The sequence below is a fragment of the Sus scrofa genome, chromosome 13 (genome assembly GCF_000003025.6).
Source record: "Sus scrofa isolate TJ Tabasco breed Duroc chromosome 13, Sscrofa11.1, whole genome shotgun sequence".
Taxonomy (NCBI): domain Eukaryota; kingdom Metazoa; phylum Chordata; class Mammalia; order Artiodactyla; family Suidae; genus Sus; species Sus scrofa.
In genome coordinates, this window is record NC_010455.5 from 23,481,323 (window position 1) to 23,499,039 (window position 17,717).

The following is a 17,717-nucleotide window of genomic DNA, read 5'->3' on the forward strand; positions in this document are numbered from 1 at the left end:
CAGCCAGGTGAGCATTGGAAGAGTTTGGATTAGAACAAGCTCCCAGGCCAGTGCTGCTTCTTGCCCACCCAGCCTTAAGCACAAACTGCAAAACATCAGGAACTGTGAAAGTGAAGAATTGATTTATGACACTTTTAAAAAATGATGCCTTAAGATATAACACTGGCTTTGACATATATTTAAAATATTAATTTTAATAGATATCTCAAAGGCTTTTCATGACATATACCACAGGTGCTACCCTGGGCCAGAGCAATTGTCATCTCTCAACATGCAGCCATGCAAAATCCTAAATAACACTTCCAATCTCTATGTGCTGTTTCATGAAGGACAACCTTGGATCTTCAGCAACATTCATACCATGTATCTTTGGAAGTTCTGGTCCTGAGATGTTTGTGTTGGTAAATACAAGCTCTGGTCACCATCAAAATAAAAGGACTAGGGATATTTCCTGGAAAGTAAGGGAACCCATCATCTGATATTGAAATTTAAAAGGGAAGTCACAGTGGAGATGCCCTTGGCCTCTTTGGCTTCTCCAAAGGTGCACACCAACTGCATTCCTTGCCTAGTCCTGACAGTGTGACCAGTGGCATGCATTGGTGAGGTGGTGGTGGTAAGTCGTCACGGAGCAGGAGGACATATCAGAACTGGACATGCCCATGCTGGAGTGTCCTCATTAGGGTCCAGGGGCTTCCTTATTGGCAGCCTCATTTTCATGTTGCATTGAACTTGATGTGCTTAAGTTGACTTGATCACTGAGGCCTCTAGTGACGCTGTCGTAGGATGGTGGGAAAGATGTGGCAGAGGCCGTTTCAGATTTGTCTGGGAGCATGTGGTTTTCATTTGCCATGAATGTAACAAAGCCCTCATCTGGCACTGGTACGGCCTCTTCCTCAGCCCTGGGCACACCTGAGGGACTGGAGATTGTCATGGAGCGTTGGAGCACATAGCTCCGATAGGCCTTTTGGATGACAGTGGCTGAAATGTCTTCTTGCTTCCACCGGAGGGTAGTTGCTATTGGTTCATAAGACGCTTTTGAAAGATTAGTTGCCATGAATTTCTCCTCCATATTTGCCTTCAGAGAATCCAACTCCCCAGATTCTCCCAAAACATTCTTGGTGAAGGCAAACAGGATGTCCAAACAGTGGATCTTATCTCCAGGGACCAAGGGCAGGTCCATCTGGATTAATATATTCCGATTCGGTTTGGGGATTCTCAGGGGGCCAGTGAGGGTGTCTGCAAAGTCTGAGAGGGCAGAGAAGGTAATGAACTGGGTGGCCTCGGGGTCAAACTTCTCCCAAGTCTCATAGAACATGTCAAAGTCGTCCTCACTCAGGGGCTCCGTGCTCTCCTCTGTGGCCACATTGAAGTTTTCCAGAATCACTGCGATGTACATGTTGACCACGATGAGGAAGGAGATGATGATGTAGGTGGTGAAGAAGAGGATGCCCACCAGTGGGTTTCCACAGTCCCCTCTGGTACTGCTGCTGTTGGGCAGGTGAGGGTCGCAGTAGGGCGGCCCCGTGTTGAGGATGGGGCTCAGGAGGCCGTCCCAGCCCGCCGACGTGGTGATCTGGAAGAGGCACAGCATGCTGTTGGCGAAGGTCTGGAAGTTGAACATGTCGTCGATGCCAGCCTCCCACTTGACGTAGGCGAAGTTGGCCATGCCGAAGATGGAGTAGATGAACATGACGAGGAAGAGCAGCAGCCCGATGTTGAAGAGGGCGGGCAGGGACATCATGAGGGCAAAGAGCAGTGTGCGGATGCCCTTGGCCCCGCGGATCAGCCTGAGGATGCGGCCGATTCGGGCCAGGCGGATGACTCGGAGGAGTGTTGGGGAGAAGAAAACTCCAAGTGATGTAAGAATTTCAGCAAACACCAGGCCTTTAAAAGTGAGGGGAAGTGATCTAATTAGTACTTCTAATCACAAGCCCTGACAGGCTGTCATTGCACCTCATCATCTCTGCCCCATATGGATCTCCATGTGAGCATCCGTATTCAAGGACTCTGTGCCTGGCATAGTGGTTGGCATAAAGTAGGGGCTCAGTAAGTGTCCATTGCATAAATCCTTTCTCCCTGAAGTAAGTCTCATTCTTCCTACTGTGTTCTTATCTTTCCCTCCATCTGTACATCTTCTTAGTCAACCTCCATGGTCAAAATCCTACCTTCTGCAGCCTAGTTCAGCTGGAAGTGATTGCACCCTACTTGGCACACACACACACACACACACACACACACAGTCCTATGTTTCTGTCTGTGACACAGATCTGGCTGTTTCCTGAGAATTCAGCCTTTGGGCCATGCCTTTTCTTCCACTCTGGTCCTATGTTCTGTGAGGGCCCAGACCCCCTGTGATACATCTCCATATCTCCCACTGCGAAGATTGACTCAGTTCCTGGCACATGGTCCCATGGATAATTGTACAGAGCCTAGTATTAATTATAAGGGGCCTGAGGAGTTGGGCAACAGGCTGACAGCTAAAGCAGAATGGCTTTAAGTGACCAGCTGTCTGCTTAATGGCGTTTATTTGTTTCTTTCATTTCCAGCTGTGTTTGAACTCTGTCTTGGGGCCTAGAGATGGGATTTTTTAGGGTCAATTATAGCTCCTCAACCCCAACCATGAATAAGACTGTATATGTCTCCCTATGTGATATCTAACTTGAAGATCTATGAAGCTTGGTCTTGGGGATCTGCAGAGGCCTGTTAAGACCACCAAAAATTAGGCGAAGCTTCCAGGTCCGACAGGATCCACAAATACTCGGGACAAACGACAGGGGGTATGGTCAGAAGCTCTCTCTCAGCCAGGGTGCCCTTGACCCTTTTCCCTTACTTGTCTTTTGTCATGTGAATATGGGTGGTTATAATACTGTGTTGGAAGGAAAAGGGAGAATTGATCAATAATTATAATTTTATATTATGAAATCTTTACTACAGCCCCTCTCTTAAAGTCCAGTTTAGCTGGGGCATTTTCCCATAGTGTGAGACACATTATATGTCTATATAATCAAGTGAAATTCTATCAGCCAACTGGTCTACCTCTTCACACTTGTACTGAGATAGTACACGTTTCACTGGTGGGAAGGAAGAAAGGCGGAGAGAGAAGGCGGGCAGAAGCATGGCTGGTGGGTTCTTGCAGTGTTTTCAAGCTTGCTCTATGAGTAATTTCTGACAGTGAAGGGTGTTGCTATATAGGTCATAGGAACTTGTAGTTAAGGAATCCCCATGATAGAATGGAGTACTTTGAGTATATTTTATTGCTACAGGACTGATATTGGAAGTCACATAAGCAAGCTTCCTTCCCTAACATAAAATCAAAAATGGCCTTTAGAGTTTCTCAGTTTGGAGGGCAAACAAACAAAACAAAACAGACTTCCCACAAAAAAACCTTGGGAGCAATAGAAAAATAAAACAAAACAAAAATCAAAAATAAAATTAAAATCCCCAAACTCAACCCAAGGCTGTGTTTCAGCACCAGGATAGGGGGATTGATTAAATGATGCCAAGTTGTATTTAGATGCTATTAACTCTTGAGGATAAATCGATGGAAAATTAAATCTATGGCTATGCCCTGACATGAAAAGTAAGCAGGTCAGGATATATTTATAATGCAAAGTAAAGCTGGTGTGCTGGGATTTGGCCTTTATAGGGCCAAACTTTGGCTAAACCACACAAAGGCCAGGGACAATCTCTTGGTTGTTTGTGGGAGGTTGTTTATGAAAAAGGACATTAGCCTGGTCTAAAATCAGTTCCACCATTTACAAACTCTATGACTTTGCATAACTTTCTTAATCTCTGAGGTGCAATCAATATTAAATGTATAAAATGAGTATAATCACACTCTTACAGGGCTGCTGTGAAGCTCCATGGAGACCAGCCCAGTGCTCAGAACTCAGCAAGCACTCAATTACAGTGGGTGCTCCATTCCCCTCTTTAGCCTCTGAAATCCATTCGTTTTTCTCTGAACACTGTTAGCCCCCACATACTGAGCTGTCATTCAACAGCACCCAGACTAGGTCATAACAGCACTGATCTCTTGGAATTGGCCCCTTGACTTTTCTATCACTCATATTCCCTAAGTGGACAGTTACACAGAGATTTAATTCCAGGCCCTTGACTTAAGAATCTCCTTTGAACAATCTCCTTCTAGTCTTTCCTCACTCTTCTGGCAACCACCTCCTTTTCCAGAAAGTATATTATGACTCACCTCACACCATACCACCCACTCTGTTTTGAAGGCCATAAAGATAAGACCCACCAGAAACGCCATCCTCTTAGGTTCTCTGGTGAGTGATTATTCCCTGTCAGCCCCCTGAATTTTGGCAATGTCTCTGCACACAGTAGGTGCCTGAATACATTTCATGGCAGCAGGGAAAAGGCCAGTGGAGCCTCTGCATTTCACTGAGAGGCCAGGGGCCTTTTAAAGCCACTGCTCTTACAAAGCAGCAAATACTGAGCTCCTACAACACATAATGTAGGTTTTTAAATGTTTGTCAGTTGTCCCCTAGGTTTTGAAAGAGCGGCCAAAACAACCCCAAGCAGAGCCTGGGTGTCCCCACCACACGTGATGTCCACTTACTCAAAACAGAGAGGACGACGACAATGAAGTCAAACACATTCCAGCCATTGATGAAGTAGTAATGCCTCAAAGCAAACATCTTTGTGACACACTCGCCCGTGAAGACAGCCACAAAGAACTGGTTGATTTTGTTCAGGATTTTTGTCTTTTCTTCGCTCTGCTCATCAGTCTCCACCATCATGGTGATCATGTTGAGGCAGATGAGGACCATGATGATAATGTCGAAAGTTTTCTTGGTCACGATATCAAAGACAAAGCCCTGGTACTTGTTCTGAGAAAACAAGAGAGGGTACGTCAGGCCTTCACGCCAGCGTAAACTAAGCATCTAGAGAGGCTATGTTCTTCACAGACAAGTTTTGAAAGTCTGTCTCTTTTGTCTCCCTCACACTCCACATCTAAACAGAAGCTGAGTCCTGTCGTTATTGCTTTTAAAATCTCGCTCTTAGTTGATTCTACCTCATTGCCTCAGTTGAAGTTCTCATTGCTTCTCCTGGCTCCATGAAGTCACCAGGCATTTTGTCCTTGTCCATGCTCTTCCCTCAACTTGCAATGCCCTTCCAGTCCCTTCTCTTGGCCATCTAAATCTCAATGGCCTTGCATGATCCATCCCTTCTAAGCCCCACTTCCTCCAAGGAGACTTCCTTTATCACATTATACCACATGGCTCCATCCCTTCTTTGGGCTCCCACAGCCATTAGGGTCAGTCCTGAATTCTAGTGTTTTGGGTACACTTTTTTTTTTTTTTGTACTAGTCAATGAGCTCTTTGAGGATGGGGCCAAGTCTTATTTAACTGTGTTCCTGTAGTACCCTGCATAGAGCAAGAGTTCAAGAACTGCTTGAAAAATTACTTACTTGAGGGTAAATTCAAGTGTAGCTGTACAACTTATTCCTATAAATGTTCTTTTTACTGCTAGGGCTGTGCAGATACCTAAGTAAGGCATGGTGTCAGGTCTAGGTCGTTTGCATTCTCAGAGGGAAGCAGAGCAGCCCCAACAACCAAGAGACCATTTTTTGGGGGAGCTATTTTTAGGGTGCTTATTAATTTTAAAAAATTTTTTCATTTTTTGTCTGTTTAGGGCCACATTCGCAGCATATGGAGGTTCCCAGGTTAGGGGTCAAATCGGAGCTGCAGCTGCCAACCTATGCCACAGCAACAGCAATAGGGCATCTGAGCCATGTCCACAGCCTACACCATAGCTCATGGCATTGCCAGATACTTAACCCACTGAGCAAGGCCAGGGATTGAACCCACATCCTCATGGATACTAGCCGGGTTTGTTACTGCTGAGGAACAACAAGAACTCCAGTTTTTACGGTGTTTAAAATTTTTTCCGTATGGCCCTCTAGTCTCTCCTGTGCTGTTAACATCTTACTGCCCTGTGAATTCTCGATTCCAGCCTCATCCTCCACCCCCACCTTCTCTTGGCCACTTCTGAGCTCTGTGGAACTTACCTGCCTTGATCTGCAAACCTCTCCTCCTGCTCAAAGGCTGATCGATCATTCTCCTCACCCCACAGACCCCATGGCTGGGGGTATGCCTGAGGTCTCTCTTGTTCCTCATTGTCACCCCCAGACCTTTGCTTGTGTCTTGTGAAACCCTTTTTCCTCTCACATCTGCGTCATTGAGTTAGCTCACTTTCATCTCCTCTTCATTGCTGCCACTCATCAACTTCCTGGTCCCTCTGCTTCATTACTGATGAGTGAGGCTCCTCACCACACTTGGCACTCTTAGCTATTTTCTCTTGGTTCCTTTGCTAAATCTCTAATGATCTAGTTTTTCCTAACTTAAAGAAAAATTTCCTAAACCTCCCATTCCCTCCAGCTCCCACCCTACTTCTCTCCCCACTTTCACAGTTAAATTTCTTGAAAGAGTTTTGTAATCACTGTTTCCCATTCATTCCTAAACCTACTCCAACAGAGCTTTTGTCCTTGTCCTGACACTGATGTGGTTCTTGTTAAGATCACTCGTAACCCCCATGATGCAAAATCCCAGGACACTTGTTTGGCACTGCTCACCACCCCCTCCATCTGGAAACGCTCCTTTCTTGATTGCCATTAAGCCTAACTTCCCTGGCTCTTTTCTATCCTTTCTTGTTGCTCTTTTTTGAGTTTTCTTTACTCAACCTTTACATGTAAAGAGCTCCTCAAGACTCAGCCCTAGGATTCCTTTGCTCTTCACCCTGTTCTTTCTCCCTTGGCAATCTCTCCAGCCTGTGAATTAATATGTGTGTGATTTTTTTGAATTGTTTTCCTGTGTCATTGGACTATCATCTCTGTGAAGGCAGGAACTTTGTCCATCTTACTCATTACTGCATAGTACCTGGCATGCAATAGATACTCAATAGGCAGATGAATGAATGGATGACAGAATGGATAGCTCTGGATTACCCACACCTCAAATAAAATTATAAAGCCACTCCACTAGGTGGATTAAATATAATTCTGTACAAAAGGCTTCTTGAACATGTACTATGTGCAGTGCTCTGCATGAGGGGCTGTGAGGGAGAGAGGAACCTGTTATGAATCTCACCAGGATGCTCCCAGGAGCTGCAAAGCAGGCAGAGGGAGAAGGGCTGTGACAGAAGCTGGTTCCTACTTTCTGATTCATGGTGGGGATGGTTTGCTACCCTGCAGGGTTAGAGCAAAGAATCAGACCCAAGTGGGCCTGGCTCCAGGCATAACTGCTGGCTCATGTCTTTTCTGGAATGGGGGAGGGACTGCTGAGCCACTAATAGCTTTCATTCCCTCATTGAAAATGATGAAAAAAACAGAGTCGCATTCATGGCCATATGATTTCTAATTAAACAGAGCAAGCTCCTAATTTGCCCTGGATATTCAGCTACTGGGGAATGGAGCAGCTTGCTGGCCACTCTTGGCTTAGCCTGTGGGCAGGGATCACTTCTTTGCATCCCTCAGTGCTCTCAGAGATGATGAAGTGGGTGACTGATGATGTAATATTCTGGAGCCCATAATTTTCCTATAAAGTGGAGTATGTGAAACCTGCTTTTAGTGATTTCTATAGTAGACAATGTTATAGCATAAAACTTACCAGTCTTGTGGAAGACTTAGTCTTTGCTGTGGATGAAGCATAAGATTTAGAATTTGGGCTTCACCTGCGGCAAGAAGTAATGTGTATACACATGTGTTGGTGGTCCCTATGCCATCCAAGGCTGCCCTTGCCATGAACTGGCACCTATGCACCTTTGGAGCAGAGTCCTGTGCCAGTGCTCAGCTTATCTAACCAGATAAACCTGTAGGACTCCCTCAGGGAAGATGGGCATTCCAGCACCAGTAATTTGTTGAAAAGGAGGCTGGATCTGGGAAGGTGAGTCTTAGGTGCGAGTGGGAATTTCTTTTTTCACTTGGGTGTCTTTCTTGGCTCTGGACTTTGTGGAGGGCAGATGATCAGCCTTGTCCTACTGGGTGGTGGGTGCCAAGATGCTGCCTGCCACATGGATGCTAGCCAGGAGCTAGGACGGGCCAAGGCTTGTGGGCCCTGGAGAGCAGCCAGATGTAGTTGCTGCTTGGACCCTGTCCTGCTAGTTTCCCTTTTGGCATCCCTAAGCCTCAAAGTCTTGTTTAAATGTTCCAGCCTTGCCTCAGCTATGCAGAGAGGAACAAAGGAAAGAATGTTTGCCATGCTTGGACCAGAATATTAAGGAGAGAGGCATGTTCTCCCACTAAAGCCAGTACAATGCTGATAGTTAATTAATAATAGACCCACTCCCATCCAAAAAGATGGCTAATCTCAGGAACACAGCCGGGCTATGAGGTCTCATTTCCCTTATCCATGTGAAAGACCTCCTCCAGTGCCAATCTTGAAGGACCTTGGTTAGGGCTTAATTAGGAATCATAATGATGTTGTTGTAGGTCTTCCTGCCCAACCACTGACTTCCATTCCTATTTCAGAGCCTGGAATTTCAACATTCAGTTCCTACCTTTGTATTAAGATAGTGTCCTTTCCGGAGTTCCCATGGTGGCACAGCGGAAACGAATCCGACTAGGAACCATGAGGTTGTGGGTTGATCCCTGGCCTCACTCAGTGGGTTAAGGATCTGGCATTGCGTGAGCTATTGTGTGTGGTCACAGACATGGCTCAGATACTGCTTTGCCACAGCAGTGGTGTAGGCCAGCAAATGTATCTTCGATTTGACCCCTAGCCTGGGAACCTCCATATGCCGCAGGTGTGGCCCTAAAAAGCAAACAAACAAAAAACAGATGGTATCCTTTCCTAGGGTCCCTTTTGGAAATGCAGCTCACCCTATCCAAGGAAATCAGCCTCCTGGAGAGGAGGAAGCTATGGTTGCCTATGGGATTGGCTGATGAGGGGGGAGAAGCTGAGATGTTATAGAGATTGAGCAAGTGTGAAGGGAAAGGTACAAAAACTGTCATGATTTTGCCAAGGGTTGTACCTAGCATAGCACTCCTTGGTGTCTGGTCCAAATGTGGATTCAATACTAGTCCAGCTACCAGTAAAAGCCAGCAGGGACTTAGCTGCTTGTTTCTTAGGTCTTAGGACCCTCCTTCCATAACCCCTCCTTGGCTCTGAGTGGCTGGGCCAACCTTTCACCTACATCTTCTGGTTCTGAATCTGCTCCTGTCCACTGCACACTGGAGGGATATCCCAGAGCCTCAGGGACTCTCCCTTCAGGCTAACTCAACCCAGTTACCTTGAGTTTGTGGGGGATTTGGAAGGAAACCTCTGCTTCTTCAGAGGTCTGCACATTCCATCAGTCCCCATTTGTAACACGTCTTATCAGAGCTGAGAATAGTAATAAATTTGTGACCACTGTTTCCAAGTAAAGTGTGTGAAAGGTCATAGCATTTTCCCCCTCCTGTGAATGTTTTCAAGATTTTGTGCTCATTAAGTTTTTAGTTTTAGTTTATGCAAACCCCATGCCTTGATTTAGAAATCCTAATGCTTTGGCCAATAGAATGTATGTCTCCCCCGTTCATTTAGGGAAAGGCCTGTATCTTTGTTGAAGGTCCTTAGGCTTTACGTAGGGAAGGACAAATGGGGTTGTGCTATGGTTCTTTGTGAATAAAGGAATCAAAGGGGAGCATGGCTTTAAGGGTCAGTCAGTCCTTAATCACTAGAGTGGGATAATTTTTGGTTCCTATTACATCACCTGACCACAACCATGACTGGGTCCACAATCCTAAGAGGGCTGGGTTTGGCCATTTCCTCTCTGCCTACCTGTCCACATGGGGTGGAATGTGGGGTGAAGCTGGCAATCCATTGCAACCTATATCATGATGTGTAACCACAAATTTTTTCATTGTGGGGTTCTAACCATCCTTACTATTATTTAGCCTAATCTTCTCCCAGTCCTGTGCTATACCACTCAGCCAGTTGTGCAACTCAGTACTTCCCTATACAGTAGGAGATATTTCACTCCAGAAGACCAGAGTTGCTGCTTGCAGACTTTTCTTCCTTGGGCCTGGGAACCCTCATTATATCATCCCCAAACTCTCCTCCACTAAGAGCACTAGCCAGACTCCTACTGGCACAGGTATGGGCTGTTGGGTTGGATTTTTAAGACACGCTCTGCCAGAGGAGAGCTCTGGAGCTCACCAGAGGCCGTGGGATAGGCTTCTGGGGTTTCTTGGAGCCCAGCTTCTTCATGGCATTGTAGTACTTCTTCTGCTCCTCTGTCATGAAGATGTCCTGGCCCCCTAAGTGCAGAGAGACAGGGAAACACGCACAACTGTCATTGCTCCCTGAGGGCAGCCATCACTCCTTCAGACCTCAAACAGGGGTGAAGGCTGCCATCAGGGGGCAAAGGTCAGTGTTGGTACCAAAGGCCAAGATTGGGCTCCTAGTCAGGCAAGAGGACTGTGCTTAGCGGTGGCTTCAGTCACGAGGCTGGGAGTGGGAAGTCTAAGATTTGCCCTACCACAGAAACACTTCAGCCCCACTTATCTTTTTTTTCTGCTGGTTGAAGTTGTCAATTATGACTCCAACGAAGAGATTGAGTGTGAAGAAGCCACCGAAAATGATGAAGATGACGAAGTACATGTACATGTACACATTGTCCTCCCACTTGGGCTGCATGTTCACCTGTGAGCAAACAAGGAGGGGCATGGTAGGATGGGGTGTCTGAGCTTGTGTTCACCTCCACAGAACCCTGAGACAAGGATCTGGGTGCAGGTGGCTTATGTAGTAGGTGATCCCAGGAAGCAGGAGTGAGGGAGGGGTGGGGAGACAAGAACAGGATAAAGGCAGTGCCATCACATGGGCAACTGGCACTCCATCCTCTAAGGACCATAGAACACACCTCAAAATTGTGCCTCCAAAGGAAGGAAGCGAGAACATTTATCTACAGACCCCTAAAGCTTATCTCTGAGGTTTGCCCCTGCAGACGTACAGTCCTCCACCCTTGGGGGGAGGGTTACTGAGCAAGCTCTGAGGCCCCAAGGAAAGGTAAATCTCAGAATCAGAAAACTCACGTGGGCTGAGGGCATGTGGGGCAGGGCATCAGTAATGTCTGCCCCAGTGGGAAAGGGTCTCTCCCCAACAGTACCCATCTCCTCCACTTGGCTGCCATGATGGTGCCTGAAATTACATTGTTCCAGCCACTGCCCTCGCCCTTGCCTTTGCCCAGGGATTGCCCTCACACACAGTTCTTCAGAGGTTTCCTGATAATTTCCTTAATGGTAAGTGGAAAAAGAACTTGAGAAGTCTAGAAGACTAGGTCAGGTTAAACATCTATCGGAGAACCAGCTGCCACTGCTCCAGGGAAGGACAGTGGAAGGCTGCTGGGTGACTGCCTCTCCCAGCACCAAGGCCACCTTCACTCCATTTCAAATAGACTAATGTGGGAGGGATGCACAGAGTGGGAGGCGGTAGGCACCGCAGGCTAAGACTCACCTCCCGGGAATCGACAGCTGCATACATGATGTCCATCCAGCCTTTAAAGGTTGCCTAGAAACAAGGAGCAGTGGCCACTCAGTGTCTGCGCATCCATCTACACTGGCCTCTGTTTTGATTCACTTATTTATCCGTTTTTCTCATAGAGCATTGGGCCGCCTGGAGCCAGTTCTGACATGCCTCTGATTTCAGTGCCTGGCACACCGTAGCTACTCAGGCACTAGTTTTTGAACGAATGCACGAGCAAATGATGGAATGGAGGAAGTTGTGGGTAACTGCATGACAAAATGTATATAAGCAATTGCATCAACATGGAATGAACACGTGGATGAAGGCAAGGGGTGCATGAATGATTGTATGCCTGGAAGTATGAATGTTATTGACTGTCATCATCACAAGCATTATTGATCATTATATTACACCTGGAACATAGTTTACTACCCTCTAGGAGGTGATTTGCAGTAGAAGACTGAATATATGGCTATACCATGTCTATTTTCTACAAGCAGTGAATTCTAAGTCATCACCTGATATAGTCCCATGACAGGTGGGACCCCTTAATTCTATTCTTTTAGCACACATTGGTCTAATTGCACCACTGTGAGACCACACTCATCAGTAGGACCTTCCAGCCTCACCGGTGTAGTCTGTAGGAATGGGGAATAAGCTCAGTTTACAGAGTGCTACCCCTTGCAAAATCTCCATGTAGCATCTTCTGGGAGACTGCAGACCCCCCATGTTATCGAGCAGCCAAAGGAAGAAACGTGGTTGATTTCAGGACTCACCACCTGCAGAAGTGCAAGGTAACCCATTGCAACATTATCAAAGTTGACCTTCACATTGACCCAAAATAAGCTTCCAGTGTAGTTTTGACGTTCACAGTCAGATATGTTATTCACGGTAGTCCAAGGCACAAGAAGAAAGCCTTCAGTTGTGTTGTTGATGCATTTCTGAAATTTTCCTGCAAAGAAGTTCACGCCCATGATGCTGAAGATGAGCCAGAAGATGAGGCAGACAAGGAGGACGTTCATGATGGACGGGATGGCGCCCACCAGGGCATCCACCACCACCTGGAGGGAAAGGCAGAAAGACCTGGAGCCCCACAAATTCCTCACCCTCTTTGCCAAATCCCACTTCTTTCTACATTCACTCAGGCTGCTTCATGAGCCAGTGGCCTTTGAAGTAAGAGTTGTGGGTTAACTAGAGCCATATTTCAGACTCATAAGACAGAGACATGGGCAGCTGGAGATAGGTTTATACCTTCTTTCTAAATTTCACTCAGGGTAGGTTTCAGTATCTCTCCTCCAGATTGAGAAGATAGACAAATTCACACGTACACAGATGCTCATTTAGGGGTGTAAGCATGTGTGTTGTGCTTAAGCCTTGCTTTATTTTCCCTAAATACAACACACAACATAAGAGTTTATAGTGTGCTTTGGTCAAGAATCAGTGAACACCCGAATTCATATTCACAAACTTGCTTATTTGTAAATCAGCAACCTGGATATAAAGTAAAATAAAGATCAAAGTATCTCAGTGATAAACTCCTAGTGTTTTAAAGGTACAAGTTAATTTTTTTCCCGTACCTGTGGCATGTGGAAGTTCCCAGGCCAGGGACTGAATCCAAGAGGCAGCTGTGACCTGAGCCACTGCAGAGAACATTCTGGATCCTTAACCCTCTGTGCCACAGTGGGAACTCCAACGAGTTAATTTTAAAATCTTACTTTTGTGGAGTTCCCGTCGTGGCTCAGTGGTTAACGAGTCCGACTAGGAACCATGAGGTTGCGGGTTCAATTCCTTGCCTTGCTCAGTGGATTAAGGATCTGGCGTTGCTGTGAGCTGTGGTGTAGGCTGCAGAGGCGGATCGGATCCCGTGTTGCTGTGGCTCTGGAGTAGGCTGGTGGCTACAGCTCCGATTAGACCCCTAACCTGGGAACCTCCATATGCCACGGGTGCAGCCCTAGAAAAGGCAAAAAGATAAAAATAAATAAATAAAATCTTACTTTTGTTTTGAAGATATGATATTTTCTTTGAGGCAATGATAGAGGAAGAAAGCAAACCTTGCTTTCTGTACCAGGAAGTTTTGTAATTAGGAGGAAGGGGAGGAAGGGAAATTAGCAGCCCTTGCGGTCCCAGAATATTAGGGCCAGGCTTGTGAGCATTCCATCCTGAGGAAGACAGTGAAGCTGATCTCAAAGGATGAGGAGAGGGATGGATGAAAGGGGAGAATCCATAGGACCTGAGGACTTCGCTGGATTGGGGAGAAGATACATTACAGTGGGAGAGGATTGAGCTGATGATGTCATTACACACAAATGGAGTGTCAGAAGAAAGCCTTTTTTTTTTTTTTTTTTTTTTTTTGCTTTTTAGGGCTACACCCGCAGCATATGGAATTTCCCAGGCTAGGGGTCAAATCAGAGCTACAGCTGCCAGCCTATGCCACAACCACAGTAATGCCAGATCCAAGCCATGTCTGTGACCTACACCATAGCTCATGGCAACGCTGGATCCTTAACCCACTGAGCAAGGCCAGGGATTGAACCCGCAGCCTATTGGTTCCTAGTCAGATTTGTTTCTGCTTTGCCACAACGTGAACTCCAGAAGCAAGCCTCCTTTGTCATGGAAACATGAAGCTCAGGATGTTCTGGAGGTGTTGGCAGTAAGGACAAAAGGCAGGGTGGGGAGACTGAGGTGAGAGATGCTTAGGAAACCATGAAGCAGGATCACCTCTCTAAGAGCAGGAGAGAGTGAGGTCTGAGTCCTGGTGGGTGTGATTGTTAAGGTGAGAAGGGAAGAGGGCTCACAGAGGGACTTGATGGACCAGGCGAGTTGGGACATTGCCAACGTCAGAACAGGAAGTGGGGACCCAGAGCCCATCTGCAGGGGTGCGGCCTGGAGCTCAGGGTCAGCAGTATGGAGGGTGTAAAGGGGAGAAGGGTACCAAATATCAAAGACCAGAGCAGCTTGGAGATAGGTCTTACCCGCATGCCTTCAAATCGAGACAGAGCCCGCAGTGGCCTCAGGGCACGGAGGGTTCGAAGGGCTTTGATGGATGCCATATCAGAATACTGTAGCAACTTTGCTATAAGGCTTGTCAGTGAGATCTGAGTGCAGGCAGAGAGAAAGAGCATCACCCTAGGTAGGGTTCCAGAAAGTTGGTCCTGGTAGAAAGAGATGGGAACTCCCTCCCACCTCTTACTTTGTCGACGTGGCTCCCACCTTATTCTGAACTTCAGTGAGAGGTGTAGCAAGAGTTCAATTTCTTCTCTTTCATTAAACATTTCATTAATCATTTATCTGAAGCTTTGGGCAAGAATATTTCAGTCTCCCACATCACCACCCCCTGGTATGCAGATGGTCAAGCTCCCAGTGGAGTTCCCCTTCCCCTTCTCCTCTAGGACACCAGCCAGGCCCCAACAGCCATGAAAATTTGATCGACTTTCGGAGACTTGGAGAGATGCTGATCCTTCATGGGGGTTATGCTGAAAGTCTATTTTGAGGAATATAAAGTGAGTCTTAATTGTTTTTGCTCAGAAAAGTGGAAAGGAAAGAGTCCTGGGCAGGGTGGAATCTTGTTCCCTCTCAACCATAATTTTTTGGGACTTTGGATCAGTGCCTTGCTACTTCAGGTGGCATTCCCACCTTTGTAAAATGAGAACCCCAGGACCCTCACAGCTCTGCAGCTCCTCAGGAAGAGTGACTGGCATGGGGCCATGAGATCCCACTTTGACAGGCAGTTGAAATGTAATTACCGAGTTGGGAGTCCATGTTATAGGTCGGTCAATTTTGTCTTTTTTTTAGTGTTGGACCAAGGACCTCAAAGGACACAAATTGACATGGAAAAATGGTCACATCTTCCAGGAACTTCAAAGGTGCCAGGGAGATTCCATGTATGTTGGCTTGAGCTTGCCAGAGGCTGTACCTGATCCTGGGAGATTCCAACTGTGCCCTGATTGGTGGGCTGAACTCAGGCTCCGCTTACCTTGACAGCTAGGTGGGGATGTACATCAGAACTTCTGAAAGGGCAGGGTTTACACTTGGGTGCTAGAGCCTCAAATAAAGCCCTTTCTCTGAATGGTGACTTCCTTCACCAGGACAAAAAGGTGGAATGGAAAGGAGCTCCTTCCTTCATCCAGGCAAGGCTCCAAACACCAGTAGGTGGCACCCAGCTGCCTGGCTGACTGGGAGCAGGAGGTCTGGGGACAGTTCCATGCTAGACCCTGTTCAGTCTTTTGTTCAGCCTCTGGAAGTCTGCCTCCTATACAAACTCTGCAGTTGGGGCAGTCAGGAGTGGGGCCTGTCCATCAAAGCCCTCCCACCCAAGCCCAGCTCTACTTCCACTGCTCAGGCACTAGCCTCCCCAGTATTGCATCCATCCCATCATTTCTCCACTGCAAATTTGATTATGATCATGTTTCTCTCTTACTCCCAACCTTCGCTAATGCTAGCATTCTCAGGATAAGCTCCAGACTCCCTACTCTGTATTATATAGCTACAGCCTGTATTTCCAGTCATATTTCGCCCATATATCCTATCCAAATAAAATCGTTGCATAAATGTACCTGTCTGTACCTTTGCCCAAGATCATCCTTTAATTGAGATTGGACACCACCAGTCCTTCTTTCACCTTGTTGCCCCTGCCCATCTTAAACCCCACATCTAACGCCACCTCTTATATGAAACCTTCACAACTATCCAACCCCCAGAATGGAAGAAGGCTCATGTCTCTGTGTTCCTAGGACACTAATTATTTCCAGCAGTGCTCACCACATTCTCTTCCTCATCATATGTTTATTTCTTGCTGTGTGTCTTATCTGCTGGAAGATTAAAGTATAAACTCCTGGAGATAGGGAATTTTTATTTCTTGGCTTCTGTCTCTCCAGAGCACTTCATAAAACAATCCAATATTCAGTTGTTATAAATAAACACTGGATAAATTGAATCATGTTGGGATGGATTGATGGAAGGAAGGAAGGGAATAAAGGAGAAATCTTGATGAAAGTTGAAGGATGTTTGGATAAAATAACGGATTAAATGATCTAAGCATGGATACGATAGTTGAAGGAAAGGATGGAAAAAAAGAAACCAAAGGAGAAATGACAAAATACAGAGGCATGGATAGTGGATGAATGGGATGGATTGGGGAAGATGGATGGCTGGGTAAAATGACTGATGGATGAATGAAAATATAGAGAGACGGATAGAATAAAGGAATGGAAGAGATCACAGAATGGACAAAAGGTTGACTGGATGGATGAATGGATGAATGGAAGAAAAAGGACAGATGAGTGGAAGAAAGGAAGGATAGATAGATAAGTGAAAGGAAGAATAAAAAGATGGAAAAATGAGTGAATAGAAGACTGCTTGAATGAGTGAACAGAAGGTCAGATGACTGGATAGTTCAATAGAAAGACAAATAGGAAGATAGAAGGGTTAAAGACCAATGATGGGTGGAAGGAAGGTTAAGATAAATAGATGAGTAGAAGGGAAGGGGGAAAGAAGAATGAGCATGGATGGATGGAAGGAGATGATATGAATAGATGTTAGGAAGGAAGGAAAACGTCAGGGTGAATGGTTGGAGAGACGGGAGAGGGATGTATAGAAGGAAGGGTGGAGGGTCAGAAGGAAGAATTAGTAGGAGGAGGGATACATGGATGAGTGGGTGACCATTTCAGGTGATCAGGGCTGAAACTAGCGAGACCTACTTAGGTGGGAATTACTATGCCCCGAACAGGGGTGGGCAGCTAGAATAAAACATTTTCCCTTCATTTATGAGTAATTACTTGATATTCACAAAATTATCACCTGTGATTCAGATTTCAGGCCTCACAGCTAATCCTTGTGTTGCAGTGGCCTGATGCTGCTAGTTCACTGGTGTCAGGAAAGAAGAGAATTGGGTGCACAGACCTGCTGTGGAGGACCTGCCAACACAGGAGGCTGGACAGAATGTTCTGAACTGGACCCCATCCAGCTTCAGGAGGCAAGCACCAAATACAGACACATTTCCTAACACCTCTGATGTGCAGACCTTGGCACTGGTGGCTGTGGGAATGTGGGAGGCAGAGACAAACATAGCACGTGCCTCCCCTTGCCTGCAGGGACCCTCAGCCACGCAGCAGGGAAGAAATAGCTCAGGCAGCCATCCTGCCAAGCCAAGACTGTCAGGGCCTGGACAGATAGAGGACTGTGTGGTTAAGAGGAGGGGGAGGTCACTCCTGGCTTTGGGGCTAGGAGGACTCTTAAGAGAAATTTATTGGGGATGGTATCCC

The 17,717-nt window shown here is 46.4% G+C and overlaps 1 protein-coding gene across 1 annotated transcript in view; it reads right to left on the reverse strand.

Moving 5' to 3' along the window:
• The window catches only part of SCN10A (sodium voltage-gated channel alpha subunit 10), an 88,918-nt gene continuing 71,415 nt past the window's right edge, over positions 215 to 17,717 (reverse strand). The window contains exons 21-27 of the mRNA XM_021071677.1: positions 14,430 to 14,552; positions 12,234 to 12,518; positions 11,449 to 11,502; positions 10,501 to 10,638; positions 10,153 to 10,257; positions 4,577 to 4,847; positions 215 to 1,884 (exon numbers count right to left, since the gene is read on the reverse strand). Of these exons, the coding sequence (XP_020927336.1) occupies positions 677 to 1,884; positions 4,577 to 4,847; positions 10,153 to 10,257; positions 10,501 to 10,638; positions 11,449 to 11,502; positions 12,234 to 12,518; positions 14,430 to 14,552 (2,184 nt within the window). The 3' untranslated portion in view covers positions 215 to 676. The remainder of the gene's footprint in view (positions 1,885 to 4,576; positions 4,848 to 10,152; positions 10,258 to 10,500; positions 10,639 to 11,448; positions 11,503 to 12,233; positions 12,519 to 14,429; positions 14,553 to 17,717) is intronic.